Source organism: Henckelia pumila, chromosome 1 (genome assembly GCF_033568475.1).
Source record: "Henckelia pumila isolate YLH828 chromosome 1, ASM3356847v2, whole genome shotgun sequence".
Taxonomy (NCBI): Eukaryota; Viridiplantae; Streptophyta; class Magnoliopsida; order Lamiales; family Gesneriaceae; genus Henckelia; species Henckelia pumila.
In genome coordinates this window covers 124,592,537-124,609,191 of record NC_133120.1, presented here as the reverse complement: position 1 = coordinate 124,609,191, position 16,655 = coordinate 124,592,537, and the positions used below count along the sequence as shown (strand labels likewise).

The window sequence follows — 16,655 nt, the reverse complement described above, 5'->3', positions numbered from 1 at the left end:
AGCTCGACATACTCATCATAAAAATAAATTTGGTTTATTTTTCTGGACTATAATAAAAATTAAAAAATATTTTATGGAAAATGTTTTAATTAATTGTTTGATTAAAATCTTATTTAGATAGATTTTAAGCTAATTAATTAATTTGTTGTTCTTGTTATTATTATCACAATCATCAGCATAATCATCTTCCTATTTAATTAAAAATATACTCATTTATTAACTAATTTTCAATCAATTTGCTGAAACCTTAATTATGTTTACAGAAATATCCCCAAATCCTTATTTTTTTTTAACCCTTCCCTCGAAATTATCACAATATCACATCACTTATTCATTATTGATTATCATATTTTATTATTTTATATTATATACTTTTTAGAATTTATATTTATATCTATTACTATTTAATTAAAAAACTATCCTTATTTTTTTATAGTAATGCAAATTTTTGAATATTTAATTCAAAACTTCAGTCTGAAAATAACATGAAAATTAATTAACGTAAAAAAATATATATGTATAAAAAAAATTATATGTATGCACGCAACATGTGCAAAGAGTGCGAGTTGTTATTCACTCTTGAGATCTGAATTAGTGGCTTAGGTCCATTATTCATTGTAGATCCGTTCGATTGATGAACTGGATTTTGGCGGATTTTGGTTGCTACAAAGTCCCAGTTGGGTTAAACAGGTAGGGGCGAAGCTAGAATTTAGTGTGGGCGATTATAAACTATAAATAATAAAGCAAAAACTAAAAAAAAAAATTCTAAAACATCACAAAATAATTACCTTAAATTTTTTTATTAAAAAATTTATCTATGTTATTAACCGTGTGAAAATGACTTTATACTTTCTTCTTAATCTTTGTAATGATACATTTCAAATCAATAGTTTATTGTTAAAAAAAATTTAAAATATTTTTCATTTTCAACTTATTTATTTAGACATTAGCTAGTGTCGAAATTCATACAAAATAAAAAAAACATTAGATTTTGCTCAATGTTGTTTGATTTTTTTTCTTTCTTTGTTCAACACAAAACATCATAAAATTTTAATCTTTATGTTATGCACATATGCCACTCAATCATATTTAAAACTAATGATTATGTGCATGAAATAAATATATATCTATGTTGTTTCTTTTTTTAAAAAAAAAATTGAAATATAAAATAAATCTATGTCGGATTTTTTTTTTTTTGAATTCCTAAATCTTAGTAAAATTTATGTATTTATTCTCATGTTGGTTTGTTTGTATGATGTGATTATCCAAAAATTTTGGTAGGTCTTTCTAGATCTCACACATTTATAAAGCTTATTTCTTTTTTGATGGGTTGAAGCCTATTTATTTGTTTTTTTTCTTTTTTTATCAATTGTAAAGCCTATTTCTACTAAAGCACATTAATTTTATTTTTTTGGTCCAACCTATATGGCTATATAGGCTTTTTTTTGGGAGGCCTAGTGTGGGCAAGCTCCGCCCATGAACACAGGCGTATTCATCCACGACCTAAGGTCATGAGGTAAACTCTATTATGCATTCGTGCAAGTGTTTTATTTTATAAATCAGAGTCAATTAATCATTTTCAGGATCAATAGATCAAAAAAATTTAAATTTCCTTGACGCTTTCAATGTGTGCTAGTGCCGGATCAAACCCGATAAGAGGTTCATATTGCAATGAGATCCTACCATATGGACTGTTAGGCATCCACTGTCCCAGCAACGTCCGGCCCTTATCTTCCTTTGTCTTCTTTCCTTCTTTTCCCTTACCTGCAAAAGAAATGAACCAACAGCAGCAAGAAAGGAAACCAAAGAAAAGAACAGAAAAAATAAAGGAATGACAGTAGAATAATCGTAAAGAAATCGCAAGCTCCGGGCTCAGATAACTAGAACCATTTCTCCATTTCACCGGCAAACATCGACGAAGACCACAAAAGGATTTCCTAGCCCAAGCTCACGCCCACCGTTCTTCACACAGAAGAAAAGACCCAGCGCGATCGATCGAGAAAGACTCCAGCAGAGCAGCACAAAAGCTCAAGAAGAAAAGGAGGACACAAAGTCACCTGAGAGGAAGATGGAATGCACACTCGGTTCACGAAGAAAGCCAAGAACGCACACGTTCTTTTCTTCGGCTGCTCAACCTCTCGCTCCTCTCTTAATCTCACTCTCTCGATCAAATCTGCAGAATAGGTTTGGGGATAGGCTATATACAAGGGCCTAAAATTATTGGGCTGGGAAATAAGAGTTAGTTGGGCCAAAACCCAACAATTTTCCACCTTTTGGTCCAACGCCGGTTCACTGGTTTTGGAGAGTCACCTATAGTTATCATCATCGCCCCACAACAAAAAACACAAAGTCAGTATCAGTCGGAAGTATCAAAGTTTAAAATTTTCAAACACGATCTAAATTTTTCAACAGATAAACATTTAGTTCTCATATCAGCAGGATTAAATTCAGAAGAAATCTTTTCAAGATAGACAATACCTTTTGCCACCACATCACGAATGTAGTGGAACCTAACATCAATATGTTTAGTTCTATCATGAAAAATAGGATTCTTACACAGTTGGATGCCGGATTGACTATCAGAAAATACAACTACTTCACCTTCAAGAAAACCAATTTCAGAAATGAGACCTTTCAACCAAATAGCTTCTTTTAACGCTTCAGTTACAGCTACATACTCAGATTCGGTGGTTGAAAGGGCTACAATGTGTTGTAATTGAGATTTCCAGCTAATACAAGCACCACACAACGTAAACACATAAGAAGTTGTTGATTTTCTATTGTCCCTATCATTGGCATAGTTAGAATCCACATATCCAACCAATTTAACATCATTTTCAGATCTGGAAAATTTTAAACCATGATTCACAGAACCATTCAAATATCTCAGCAGAAATTTGAGAGCTTCCCAATGGTAAACTCCGGGATTAGACATATAACGACTCAAGCAACTCACAGAATATGCAATATCAGGCCTTGTGCTAACCATTAAATACATGACAGAACCAATAGCATTAGAATAAGGCACATTCTTCATGCATTTAACATCATATTCAGTTTTAGGAGCTTGCTCTTTACTTAGAACGAAATGACCAGCAAGAGGCACATTGACAGGTTTGGCATTTGACATGGAAAATTTACTCAAAACTTTCTTAACATAAGTATCCTGATTCAATAAAATGATAGATCGCTTTCTATCCCTATAAATATTCATGCCAAGAATCCGTTTAGCATCTCCTAGGAATTTCATATCAAATTTAGCACTCAAGAAATTTTTGACATGCTCAACAGTTTTCACACAAGAACTAATCAATAGCATATCATCCACATAGATAAGCAAGAAAACTGGAACTTTAGCATTTTGTTTGAAATACAAGCAATGGTCATAATTACTTCTAGTAAAATCCAAAGAGAGCATGCATTCATCAAACTTTTTATTCCATTGCCTAGGAGATTGCTTTAGGCCATACAAAGATTTCTTGAGCAAACAGACATGATCAGGATACTTAGAGTTCACAAAGCCTTCAGGTTGCCTCACAAAAATTTTCTCATTTAGTTCACCATGTAAAAAAGCAGTTTTAACATCTAATTGTATCAACTCCCAATCAAACTGAGCAACAAGAGCAAGCATAATTCTAACAGTAGTAAATTTCACAACAGGAGCAAATATTTCGGTATAGTCTATCCCTTCTTTTTGAGTAAAACCCTTAGCTACTAACCTAGCTTTAAATCTGATAGATTCACACTCATTCTTGACCTTGAACAACCACTTACAGTCCACAACAGAACAATTTTCAGGTTTAGGCACAAGAATCCAAGTATTGTTAACATGCAAAGAATTAACTTATTCTTTTATCGCATTTAACCATTTTCCAGAATTTTCAGATTTTAAAGCTTCATCATATGACTTGGGTTCAACACTATCAATAGATTCAAATACACTGAATGCATAAGAAGTCATGTGAAAGTTATCAAAGTGTTGTGGAGGCCTAATATTCCTTCTAGATCTATCTCTAGCTAATTGATAATCATTCAATTCATTTTCATGCACATTTTCACTAGTTTCCTCATGCATATCAGAATCATCATTAGCATTATCAGACAGATTATCAGACACTTCATCCACAACAGGCACATTCTGCACATTTTCAGAAACAAGACTTGGACCAGGCAAATGCTCCACCTTGTTTGGAGCAGTGGCAGCTTGGGGAATGGGTAAGGGAGCAGATAAACATGGAAAATCAGATTCATTGAAAACAACATTCCTACTGATTAACACTTTAAAACCAGTTTGATCCCTTAACCACAATCTATAACCCTTAACCCCATCAGGATAGCCAAGAAAAACACATTTTACTGATCTAGGTTCAAGTTTATCTTGTTTCTGATGCACAAAAGCAGAACATCCAAAAACTTTCAAGTTTGACAAATCAGTTTGCGTACCAGACCATACAAATTCTGGACACTTACCATTCAAAGGCACAGAAGGGGATCTATTTATCAAATAAGCTGCTGTACAAACAGCTTCACCCCAGAACTTTTTTGAAAGTCCAGAACATGCAAGCATACACCTCACCCTTTCAAGTAAAGTTCTATTGATACGTTCAGCAACACCATTTTGCTGAGGCGTATAAGGGACAGTCCTGTGTCTTTGAATACCAGATTCAGCACACAGGTTGTCAAACAATTTGTTACAAAATTCAAGACCATTATCGGTTCTTAGAATTTTAATTTTCTTACCAGTTTGATTTTCAATCAAGTTTTTCCAGTTTTTAAACTTCTCAAACACATCAGATTTGTTTTTCAATAAAAACACCCAAACTTTCCTTGAAAAATCATCAATCACAGATAAGAAATATTGATTTCCACCATGCATGGGCACACTAGCAGGACCCCAAACATCAGCATGCAAATACTCAAGAATTTCAGAAGTGACATATTGTTTGGGACTTGGGGAATGTGGAAACTTGACTCTAGATTGTTTGCCTAGAACACATGCATCACAAAATGGTACACAAGACAATTTTTCAGTACCAAAGTAACCATCTTTATGCAAAATTTCTAAACCTTTAGAACTCATGTGACCTAGTCTTTTGTGCCACAAATCAGTTTTATCACTCAAAACAGCATTCACAAGGTTTTGCATACAAGATTCAGGTTCAGCATGGCAAACATACAAGTTTTTCAATTTTTCAGCTTTGAAAATCACCAAAGAACCTGTGACACCCGGAGCCAAAAAGTCCTAGGGCGGTACATGGTCCGCAATATGGGTGGTTAATACCTGAAATATGAAAACCACACCAAAGAATGGGCGACGGGTGACATGAATGAACCGATCCCACACCGAAATGAGAGGTACAAAAGATTTGATATGTACAACTCATATCAAGAAGGTGCATCTTCTTTTCGGAAGCTCATCACATAAGAACTCCAAAGTTAAGCGTGCTTGACTTGAGAAAATTATAGGATGGGTGACCCCCTGGGAAGTTTTCTAGGGTGCGTGTGAGTGAGGACATAAGCACACTGAAAAGACCCGTCTTGATACAGTGGGGCGTTACAAATGGTATCAGAGACTGGCCTCTCCCAGTACGGTGTGGTTCGGGGACGAACCAAGCGGAAGGTGGTGGGCATGTGACACCCGAAGTCAAAAAGTCCTAGGGCGGTACATGGTCCGCAATATGGGTGGTTAATACCTGAAAGATGAAAACCCCACCAAAGAATGGACGACAGGTGACATGAATGAACCGATCCCACACCGGAATGAGAGGTACAAAAGATTTGATATGTACAACTCATATCAAGAAGGTGCATCTTCTTTACGGAAGCTCATCACATAAGAACTCCAAAGTTAAGCGTGCTTGACTTGGGGCAATTATAGGATGGGTGACCCCCTGGGAAGTTTTCCAGGGTGCGTGTGAAACAGACCCATGCTTTACTTCTTTATAAATAGAAAACAGATTTTTGAATGGAGACATGTGAAAAGTGCACGTAGAATCTACAAGCCATTCATTTTCACACAAAGCACTTGAATTCACAGTAGGCACATCACATACTTCAGTCACCATAAAAACATCACCCATGTTTTCACTAGAAGAAGCCATATTAGCAATATCATCATGCTGATTTTTGTAATTCTGGTTTTGTTTTTGTTTAGGCCTTGAACAATCTTTAATGTAATGACCTGTTTCACCACAATTAAAACACTTTCTGTTTTTAGGCCTCGACTGAGATCTTTGCTTACTCTTACCTCTATTTTTCACAGAAGGTTGGTTATGGTTGTTTGAGTGTCTTTGAAAACGAGTTTTAGACCTTCTCCTAACAAACATAGCCTCACCGGAATTATTACCACCCCTATTCGTTTTCAAATCAATCTCTTTGCTTTTAAGACCATTCACAATAGTTTCTAATGCTATATTATCTCTACCATACTTAATAGCAGATTTAACATCACTGTATGAATCAGGAATAACATTCAAGAGAACAATAGGTGTGTAATCATCAATGTGTTTATCTCCTGTTTGCTTAATATCTTGAATTAATTTGGTAAATACATCAATATTTTCATCAATGTCCTTGTTCAAATCGAGTTTGAAACGGAAAAATTTTTCAAGTAAAAACAATTTACTCGGCAGTGAAGTCTCCGTATAGAGCTCTTCTAATTTTTCCCAAAGTTCTTTGGCCGATTTCAGTTTACCCACTTTTCTTAGCACATAATCAGATAAATTCAAGATAATATAGGAGTAAGCAAATTCATCCATTTCAGCTTTTTTCTCAGCCGTTTCGGCAGCAGGATACGACAAATCTATTGCTTTGAAAACTTTTTGTTGTATTAAAATTCCTTTCATTTTCTGCTTCCAAATTGAGAAATCAGTTTTCCCGTTAAAAGGTTCAAGATTAAAACCAGTGAACGACATTTTTCACACAAAAAGAAGGACAAGCAAATATTCACACGGCAATAAACCACAAATTTCAGCAAGCACAGCGAAAGCAACTAGAATCACAAAAGTCCTAGGTTTCTACCAGCACGTAATCCCAGAACCTAAACCGCGGCCAGCGGCTACTACTAAAGCGATAAAAGAGGTTCAAGCCAATTTACCAGAGCAAAACTCTAAGTAAGAGTTTCGATCCCACGAACCAGTACGACACGCAACGATGACGATAGGAGGCGACTGTCCAGGCGGTCCGGCTGATGTCCAGGCGATGGCTGGCTCTTCGTTTCTGAACCTGCACCTGCAGAAAGCAGAAACAAAGAAAGGCAGCAGCAGAAACAAAGAAAGGCAGCGGGCAGCTGGTGCGAGTCGAACAAAAATCAGCGGCACGGCGAGCAACTAGAGATGGCCGAACTGACCCAGCGTCCGGCGGCGAAAATCAGCGGCGAGGCGACAGTGGCTCTGATACCACTGTTAGGCATCCACTGTCCCAGCACCGTCCAGCCCTTATCTTCCTTTGTCTTCTTTCCTTCTTTTCCCTTACCTGCAAAAGAAATGAACCAACAGCAGCAAGAAAGGAAACCAAAGAAAAGAACAGAAAAAATAAAGGAATGACAGTAGAATAATCGTAAAGAAATCGCAAGCTCCGGGCTCAGATAACTAGAACCATTTCTCCATTTCACCGGCAAACATCGACGAAGACCACAAAAGGATTTCCCAGCCCAAGCTCACGCCCACCGTTCTTCACACAGAAGAAAAGACCCAGCGCGATCGATCGAGAAAGACTCCAGCAGAGCAGCACAAAAGCTCAAGAAGAAAAGGAGGACACAAAGTCACCTGAGAGGAAGATGGAATGCACACTCGGTTCACGAAGAAAGCCAAGAACGCACACGTTCTTTTCTTCGGCTGCTCAACCTCTCGCTCCTCTCTTAATCTCACTCTCTCGATCAAATCTGCAGAATAGGTTTGGGGATAGGCTATATACAAGGGCCTAAAATTATTGGGCTGGGAAATAAGAGTTAGTTGGGCCAAAGCCCAGTATGGACAATACTCAAATCATTGATCCGAAGGTCTACATTTCAACACATATGCATAATTAATATTATAAGATTGACGTGACAAATCATGGGTTGTTAGATCTCCTATTAAGATAACATCCTTAAGGTAGGTTGAACTAAGTGGTCACGACCTTTTGATGTGATATTCTTTTCGGTTGAACTTTCGTGAAGATACACATGATCCTCGTGAAATTTTTCTTCGATCTACACGAATCTGGTCCATCCAATTACTATTCAACAGTACCCACAATTTTTTATTAAATCAAACCAATTTCCTACAAAAAAGCACGCACAAGATGTTTAGATGTATTTCAAGTTTTCAACTTCATTGAGACTCATGCCAAGAACATCGGACAAAAATTGACAATCTCCAAGACAATAATAAAAATTTTAGACCAAAAAAAAATACAAAAAGAATAACTGGATTTACAAACAAAAAAGTGTCCAAAAACCCATAATTATTTTTCAAATGCAACAATATCACAACACAATATTTGTAATTTACACAAAGAATGGACATACAAGAGCACAAACACCAATGTTTCCTATCCATTAAATATACAAGCAACCCTATCCAACTCATGTTTTTTGTATCCTGTGGTGTAATCCATTTGTATTACCTACTTTCTGTATCTTCTGTATGATCGATACCGAATAAAAACCACAGCTCAAACATCGCACATTAGACCTCCAAGAAAGTATTCCAGTCAACCGCTGCTGCGTCATCACCTTTTTCATTTTCCCCAATCCTTTTTTGTGTCATTTTTCAAGGAAGCTACGTTATCTGTTCTTCTTTAAATTGGAGACGTGCTACAGGCTGTTGTTCGTTGCTCCCAAATTCAATCCTGTTGTTTGATGTTGCTCTGTCGATTAGAGCATTCTGTGATCTTAACTGAGAGGCAGCGGCAGCGGTGCTATGGCTGCTTGTTTTAGCAGCTGGTACATCGTGGGTGTGTTTTCCTTCATAAGTCGTTATGACAGCTTTTGGATCACTCGCAGCTCTTTCAACATGCTTGCGGACGTTGCATCCGGGAGTAGTGCATTTGTAGTAACTTCTGCAAATATGAGCAAACAATGTCAAGTTGCCGCAAACACAGAACAAGCGGATGAAAGCATAGTAAAAAGGTGGTCAATTGTCCACATCTCAAAAATGGTTCAATCTGCCCTAAAGCAAATTAGGTGAGTTGAATAGGTTCCACTATAGCTCAATCGAGTATAAGATTCTTTAAGCTATAGTTTGCTGGGCAAGCTCAAACTCGATTTGAGTTTGTTCAAGTATTCAAGAGCTTGGGTGCCAGATCATGGATTTAAGATTAATTCGTGGACACAAGCACAAGATTCTTCATGTTGGGCTCGCGAGCTTGAGCTCCACCCATTTACAAGAATTCAGAGTATTAAAAATGAAAAAAAAAAAAAGAAAAATTTTGAGTGAGAGAAGATTTCACCTTGGATAAGGGTTCCCTTTAACAACCTTCTGGCCATATTTTCGCCACCTATAGCCATCATCTAAAAGATCAACTTCGCTTGTCGTTTGCACTACGATTCTAGGCTCAGTAACCGTGCGATGGTTTGATGCTTGCTCTGATGTCTGGACCTCAGTATTCCTGCACGAGTATAATCAGACAATCCTTATCAGGGGAATGAAGAACAATCGAGTCTAAGATCATAATCCTGTGGAAAACAGTATACCTTCTTTTGAATTCGGGTTCATCTTCATCTCTTCTATCTAACCTATTTTCAGCGTCCCCTGTTTCATCACTGTCACTGGATGCAGATGTCTGTTCTGGAATAACTTCATCTTCGTGCCTAGGCCTATTATTTCCGATTTGAACCTCGAATCCTGTTTCAGAACTTGGGTTTCCAGTATCTCTGGCACGCTTACTAGGTGGGGCATGGTTGTGTTGGCCTTTGTATATAATTTCAGTTATTTGGCCATCAAAGGATCGTTCGACTTTCTTCTTGACCGGACAATTTGTATGTGTACATTTATAATAGCTCCGAGGATATTCACTCCCCTTAACTTGTTTCTGTCCATATTTCCGCCAGTTGTATCCATCATCTGAAGGTTTATCGACAGTGATGTTAGAAGGCTGAGGTTTCTGATCAGACTGAGAAACATCAGATGACTCCTTTATATTGTTGGGATCTGAAATATGAGGTATCTGCTGCTGCAAAAGTGAGGGCTGCAAATGCAGAAGTGACGAAGCCGGAGCCGAGGACAAGGATGGGTATGGGGGCTGGATCAGCATCTGCGATTGAGCCGGAATCTGAGCCAGGATTTGTTGATGCGATGATCCAAAGAGGCCCTAACGCAATCAAGTAAATCACAAACAAACGTCACCACATAAGATAATTGAATAACATCCTCAGAAAAATCAACATAAATACCAGCTCTACCTACTAAAGACAAACTAATCAAAAATCGTCTCAGAACAACTCAAATTTTACTGTCCCACGTAACAAATACCTAAGAGGAGGGGCTGAACTACAAGTTTCGCCCTCCTCCCCACAATTCCAATATCTACACCCAAATATAAATACTCCTAGGCAGTAGAATCATCAAGAAGCGTTCCATCTACACATCGATGGAGACAGAGATCCATTGATCGGTAGATAACAGAGTGACAAAGCATTCAAGAGAAGCAACCACTCAAAAAGAATCTAATAAGGTAGAAAATACTCTTTGAACAGGATCATAACAGGCGCCCTCAACAGATTGCATCCAAATTTGACCCCGCAGCCCTCCACTTATAATCCTTAATTCTGAAATATCCAAACTTCACTGCTTCGAAAATGAAGCATGTTCTGACATATGCCACACAAAACTTTTGTAACTCACCAACAAAAATGATGCTTCCGATTCCCTATAAAAAAATTCCATTGATCTTGAAACTTTGTCCACGAGATCTTTCCCTAAAAATCTCTATGAATTCAATATGCTCCCGCATATACAGTATTTTTCTGTAGCTCTTAAGAAAAGTCAAACCAAGTCTTAAACGATAAGATAACAATCAAGAAGTATTTATTACCAATCTTCGAATCTTCATTGTTTCATTTTTTTTCCTTTCAGATTCACCAATCATTTGCTCAAATTATCTCTGATTTTTCGGTATCTCGTCTACCCTCACCGGTAAAATAAATAATTAAAAAGCCTTTTCTAAATCGAAACTGAAATCAAATTCATGTCAAGCACAGCAAACATATATCATTTCTAGATAAAAAGAACTTTGCACCAAATTCAAAGGCCCAAAGAAGAACCTGTGCATACGAAGAGAAACCCGGCGAATCGAGCAAGCTGGCAGGGCTCAAACCTGGAGGTATCGTAAACATTCCGGCCATCGGAGACACGGCCAAACCCGCCGGCCTACTCTGCTGAAACCTGAATTCACCACTCCCACCTCCAGATTCCCGACTGGCCTCCTGCTGCTGATGCGCGGCAAGGCCGCCCAGCCTAACATCAAGAACAGCGGCAGGAGACGACACAGCGCCGGCGAGAAGCTGGGAAAAGGAGCGGCAGTCGGCGTCGGGATCATTTTCCGCAAAGAAACTGGAGACCAAAGTCATCGGGCCCGGGCTGACCCCCGGGCCACCGGTAAACAGGTTGTCAATCGAGCTGGTGGTGGGTAAGGTAATCATCGGTCGCGCAGATGTGGACCGGAGATTGGAGGAAGTCGGCGGCGCGGGGTTGTGCTCCGCCATGGGATTCAGGTTGACTTTGACTCCGTTTTCCCAATCGTGCAAGAGGAAAAAAATAAAAGGTTCGCAAGAATACAGAGAAAAAAGGTCTTTGTGTTTCAGTTTGAGCTCTTTCAGAAAAGTCGTCGCCTCTGTTTTTATGTCAAGTTTCCATTTTTTGGTGTTGCCTAAATCTTTCTATTATTACAACTTAGTACTTGTAAATTTCACATATTACATTTTACTCCTTACTATTATTATTATATAATATATATATATTTTTGTGTATGTGTGCAGACATGTATGAGATAAAGTATAATACATTTGATTGCGTGATCATATTGATAGATTGAGTAGTATAAAACTCCTTACTCTGAGTCATATGGTCTCAAGTTCGATTTTCGTTATTTGTAAGTAGATTTAGTAGTTTATTTATAATTTTTTTGTTCGATATAAGCAAGTTTCGAATTCATGCTCAAGTTTCCTCAGTTGTGCAAGTAGTTCCCTTATTTTCGTTATACTCTAATTCTAGATTGTAACTCTGCTCTCAAACAAAAATATGATACATTGACATAATCTCAGTAGTATTACATATATATATATATATATATATATATATATATATATATATATATTTATTTCATCCTAAAGTTAGTTAGATCGTATTATAATTCATGTTCAAGTCTCGTCGATTATACAAATAGTTTTCTTATTTTCGTTGTATTCTGATTTCATATTGTAATTATATTCTAAAAAATATATGATACATTGAAATAATCACAGTAGTATTACATATATTTATATATATATAATTCATCCTAAAGTTAGTTAAATCGCATTCTTAAGATAATATCTTAAAATCTGATCTAACTCTTTATAATAAATCGCATGTTTTTTTTTATTGCTCATTATAATTTCGACAATCTGAAAATTCAGATGGTATATGTTTCACCATTGGATCAACTGTTATGGGAATGCTTTAAATTTAGGATGAAACATATGGGAATTGGCATTTTGTCATATATATTTTTTTTCCTATTTAAGAGAAGTTTCCAGGATTTTAACATATTTTTTTTTAAAAGAAAACACCGCCAGAAGCGGGGTTAGACAGACCCCTACCAATATATAAACATAAACGCAAAATACAAAAAAACTTAAAGAAGGAGGAGACTAGACCAAGACCTTCCCTAAGGCTAATGTCTATACATCAAAGCATCAAAACAGTAAAGCAAAAGAGCATAATCGACCATAAAGGTCCAAAATACAACATATCAAAACACCAGTGGGCAAGGAGAAGCCTGCAGTAAGCGCCCACCTGAAGTAACTCCCATCAAATACCGCCACTGCGCCACAGGGAGAGCATCAGCAATGTTCCCCAAGTCAAGGGGGCCGACCGACAGTAGCAGACGCGACTTCGGATTCGGGCGACAAGTCGGAGGTCGGCGAGCCTGCGCAGTCTGCTGTCTCCAAATCTCTCTCGCTGAAGGAACATCAACCGTATCAGGATCATGATGCCGAAGTGAAGAAAAGGAATTCACTCTCAACAGCTCTCTCTCAAACGCATCCAAACGCTCAGTAAGACTAGAGTCCGGAGAGGAGCTGACAGTAACAGCAGTAACAACAGAAGATGAGACATGGTGAGGAGGGACCGCCAAGGGCAACTGACCAACTCTAGTATCAGAACCCTGGTCCTCCCAGCAAATATCTATCTGAGGCGGAACTCCATCTAACTGTCCAGACCCTTCGTCAATAATCAGCTGCGAATCCGGAACAGAAGTGGTAGCAGCCGCAGAAGAACTCTGACCCAAGTGAGGATTCAAGTCCCGGAGGGCCTCAAATGGGTTCTTCAAAGACTGGGGTAGCACACGACCATGTACCTGAGGACGTCGCTGCCTACCCTTCTGCAAAGACCACCCATCCACATCAGTCGAAGAGCCACCGGTGGAGGGAGGAACCAAGTCCTGCTGACTACCCTGTGACTGGCCCCCAGAAGGCGGGGCAGAAGCCTGTGGAACCTGAGTAGACTTACCTTTACCTCTAGGTCGTCTCCTACGGCGAGATGGGCCATTCCGAGAGCAAAACTCTAGGGAATGACCAGCAACTTGCAGTGCGTGCAGAAATGTGGTGCATTCTCATACACCACAGTAACGATCTGACAAAAATCTCCCCAACCAACCCAGATCTGCTCCGGACAAGCCAGGAGAACGTCCATCTCAACACAGACTCTAGCGAAAGAACCCCGGGAACCCTGAAAAGTGATATCATCCATCTTAACTGGCTTACCAAGGATCTTAGCTAACGGATAGAGACTTTGCTTGTCATAAAGATGTAAAGGCAAATCAGTGAACTTGACCCAGACCGGAACAACCGAGGACTCCTCCTCAAATTTAAATTCCGGTGTCCATTTCGCAAAACGGATCTTGACAGACCGAATAGCCACCTCAGGCCTACTCCAAAACAACAGGTAATCCTCCTCCACTGACAGATTTAACATATTTTTTGTTGAATCTATCCAAAACCCGTCACAATTGATAAGATCTTAAAGTAGCGAATTCGTAACAAAATATAAATGAAATATCGATATAAGATATGTATTGATTTTACAAAAAAATAAACAGATATAGGATATATATTCCAAATTTAATTTTGCATACAATGTAATATCTTACTATATATATTATTATTATTATAGTAAAGACCCTGTAATTAACTAAATTTCAATTAATTGGTGAAGCTTGAGATGAAATCACGATTATATCCTATTTAATTCCAATGAAACCAAAATTATTTGATAAATTATTTTATATAATCTCTTATTTTTTTAGCCACTAGAAACAATATTATTTACCAAAATGATAATCGCTATATTTGTTTATATTTTTAAATTTTTAGATTAGATATTTTTTTGGAATATTTAGATTATATAATTATCAGCATTAAAACTTTTAATATTTAATTCATCATATGAGTTCTAAAAATAATATGAAAACTAATTAACATAAAAAAAATTATGTATATGCATGCATCGCGTGCAATGGACGCTAGTCACTAAGAATTTTTATGAGATCATTTCACATAGTAATTTTGTGACACAGATCTATGACCAAACTCATGAAAGAAGTATCATTTTTATGTCAATAATATTATTTTTTACTGTATCGATCGAGTCGGCCCGTCTCACGAACATAAATTCGTGAGACTGTCTCACAGAAAACTTACTCTAACTCATTTAAACTCTTATGAAATTGTCTCACGGACCAATATTGTGTGACAAAGTTTTGACCTGACTCGTGAAAAAGTATCATTATTTTCATAGCAACAATTTTGATCGAGTCGACCCGTCTCACCGCCTACTCAAAATCTTTACTATTTTATAAGAGTTGAGGGTATTAGAAAAACTATTTTTGGTATGGCTTGGACACACCAAAATTTTGTTTCCCAATTTGCACTTCTCATTTGCAAATTTTTTCAATTGAGAATCCATTGTACACTGTTTGAAAAACTTCTATATTTTAAAATTTTTGAAAGAAAAAAAAACCATTACATCACTATGTCTTCTCATCTTTACACGTATTAAATAGATTAATGTCGATTTATTCATTTATTGTACACACGCAGCGCGTGTGCGTCGATAATTAGTAAATATAATTCATTCGACATGTAGATATAAGGAACATTCAAAATTGTTACCTCTCCTTTGATGTTTAAGAATTGCAAGGGATAGGGACATAGGTCATCCTTCTTTTTTATTAACCACTCAAACCAAATTTCAACACATCGTTTTTTTTAAAAAAAAATCGTGATTAATCATAAACCATCGTATATAAAGTGCAGTTATTTTTCTGTCGACAACAATACCAAATTAAATCACCTTGTTTAAACCATTTTTCATAGTATTTGATCTATGATTATAATAATTTGTTAGAATAATTATCCCTTTTACTACAAATGTTTTATTTGAAGTTTGAACTGAAAAAAATGATATCATAATCCAAATGTCATTTTTCAGTAAGTGTCTCAATGTGCCCAAACATACTATAATTGATTAACTTGGGTTTGAATTTTGATTTGTTTTTTTTTTTTTTGGTATTGTTTTCGAATTAGTTTGAATATATGTATAATATTTTGAATTTCACTTGATCATGCACCCAAAAACCGCAAACCGCATAAGGCTTCTAACCTAAGTGGCACCATGCTCCCATAAATGAGAGAGGTCTTGGGTTCAAGACTTGACAACCCCAACTTCCAATATTTTTTTTTTAAAAAAAAACCGCAAACCAACTCCAATAGTTCGAAATCCTAAAATCTAATTATATATGTAAAATCACAATATTTAAAAAAAAAAAAAAACTAACCGACCACACATGAAATTCGGGTTTAATTCCTTATAAAACAACCGTAAAATTGGGAATATTTCTTTCTGCCTACAAATGCACTACCTCCATTATAGAACTAAAGGTGATCATTCATTAATACATATGGATCCACTAAAAACTAATGAATCTCACATATATTTATAAATGTCAATTATTAAATGTATGTCAAAACAGTATCCTCACAAGTCACATGTAGCATTTAACTAGCGGTAAAATTGTGAACACGCTTATTTTGGACAACATAAAATCCCAACGTAGTCACGTCGAGAGTAGTTGGGCATGCGTACTGATTTACATTAATTAGAAAACCACCCACAGGACAGGAGTTGAGAGGGGCAGCTTTGATATTTAATTAAACAAATATAATATAAATGTCAAAATATAACTGAATGGACGATTATAGCCCTCTCAAACTGGGTTATTGACATCCCTCCCAACTAGGTAATTAGTTGCTTTTGCCCACCACCGTGCACGACGTCGTATAATGAATATTAATTTTAGTTTCAGTACTTCATGCTTTCGTTCGTCTTATTTGCCTAACTTTTTGTCTCTCACCCAATACATCTAGGCAGTTTTTAGAATTATTTTTAAAAAAGTGTTTAACGAGAGAAAATATT

General features: G+C 36.9%; 1 protein-coding gene and 1 long non-coding RNA gene across 2 annotated transcripts; both read right to left on the bottom strand.

Annotated features, from left to right (window-relative positions):
* Positions 1-1,533: 1,533 nt before the first annotated feature.
* Positions 1,534-7,948, bottom strand: LOC140875387 (uncharacterized). Its single transcript, XR_012148427.1, has 2 exons — positions 7,097-7,948; positions 1,534-2,310 (listed from the first exon to the last, which is right to left on the bottom strand). It is a non-coding gene; the product is annotated as an uncharacterized lncRNA (long non-coding RNA).
* Positions 7,949-8,410: 462 nt separating this feature from the next.
* Positions 8,411-11,799, bottom strand: LOC140877183 (probable WRKY transcription factor 3). Its single transcript, XM_073280716.1, has 4 exons — positions 11,246-11,799; positions 9,677-10,293; positions 9,433-9,591; positions 8,411-9,042 (listed from the first exon to the last, which is right to left on the bottom strand). The coding sequence occupies exons 1-4, from the start codon at positions 11,684-11,686 to the stop codon at positions 8,763-8,765; spliced, it is 1,497 nt and encodes a 498-aa protein (XP_073136817.1). The 5' UTR covers positions 11,687-11,799; the 3' UTR covers positions 8,411-8,762.
* Between the last annotated feature and the right edge of the window lie 4,856 nt (positions 11,800-16,655).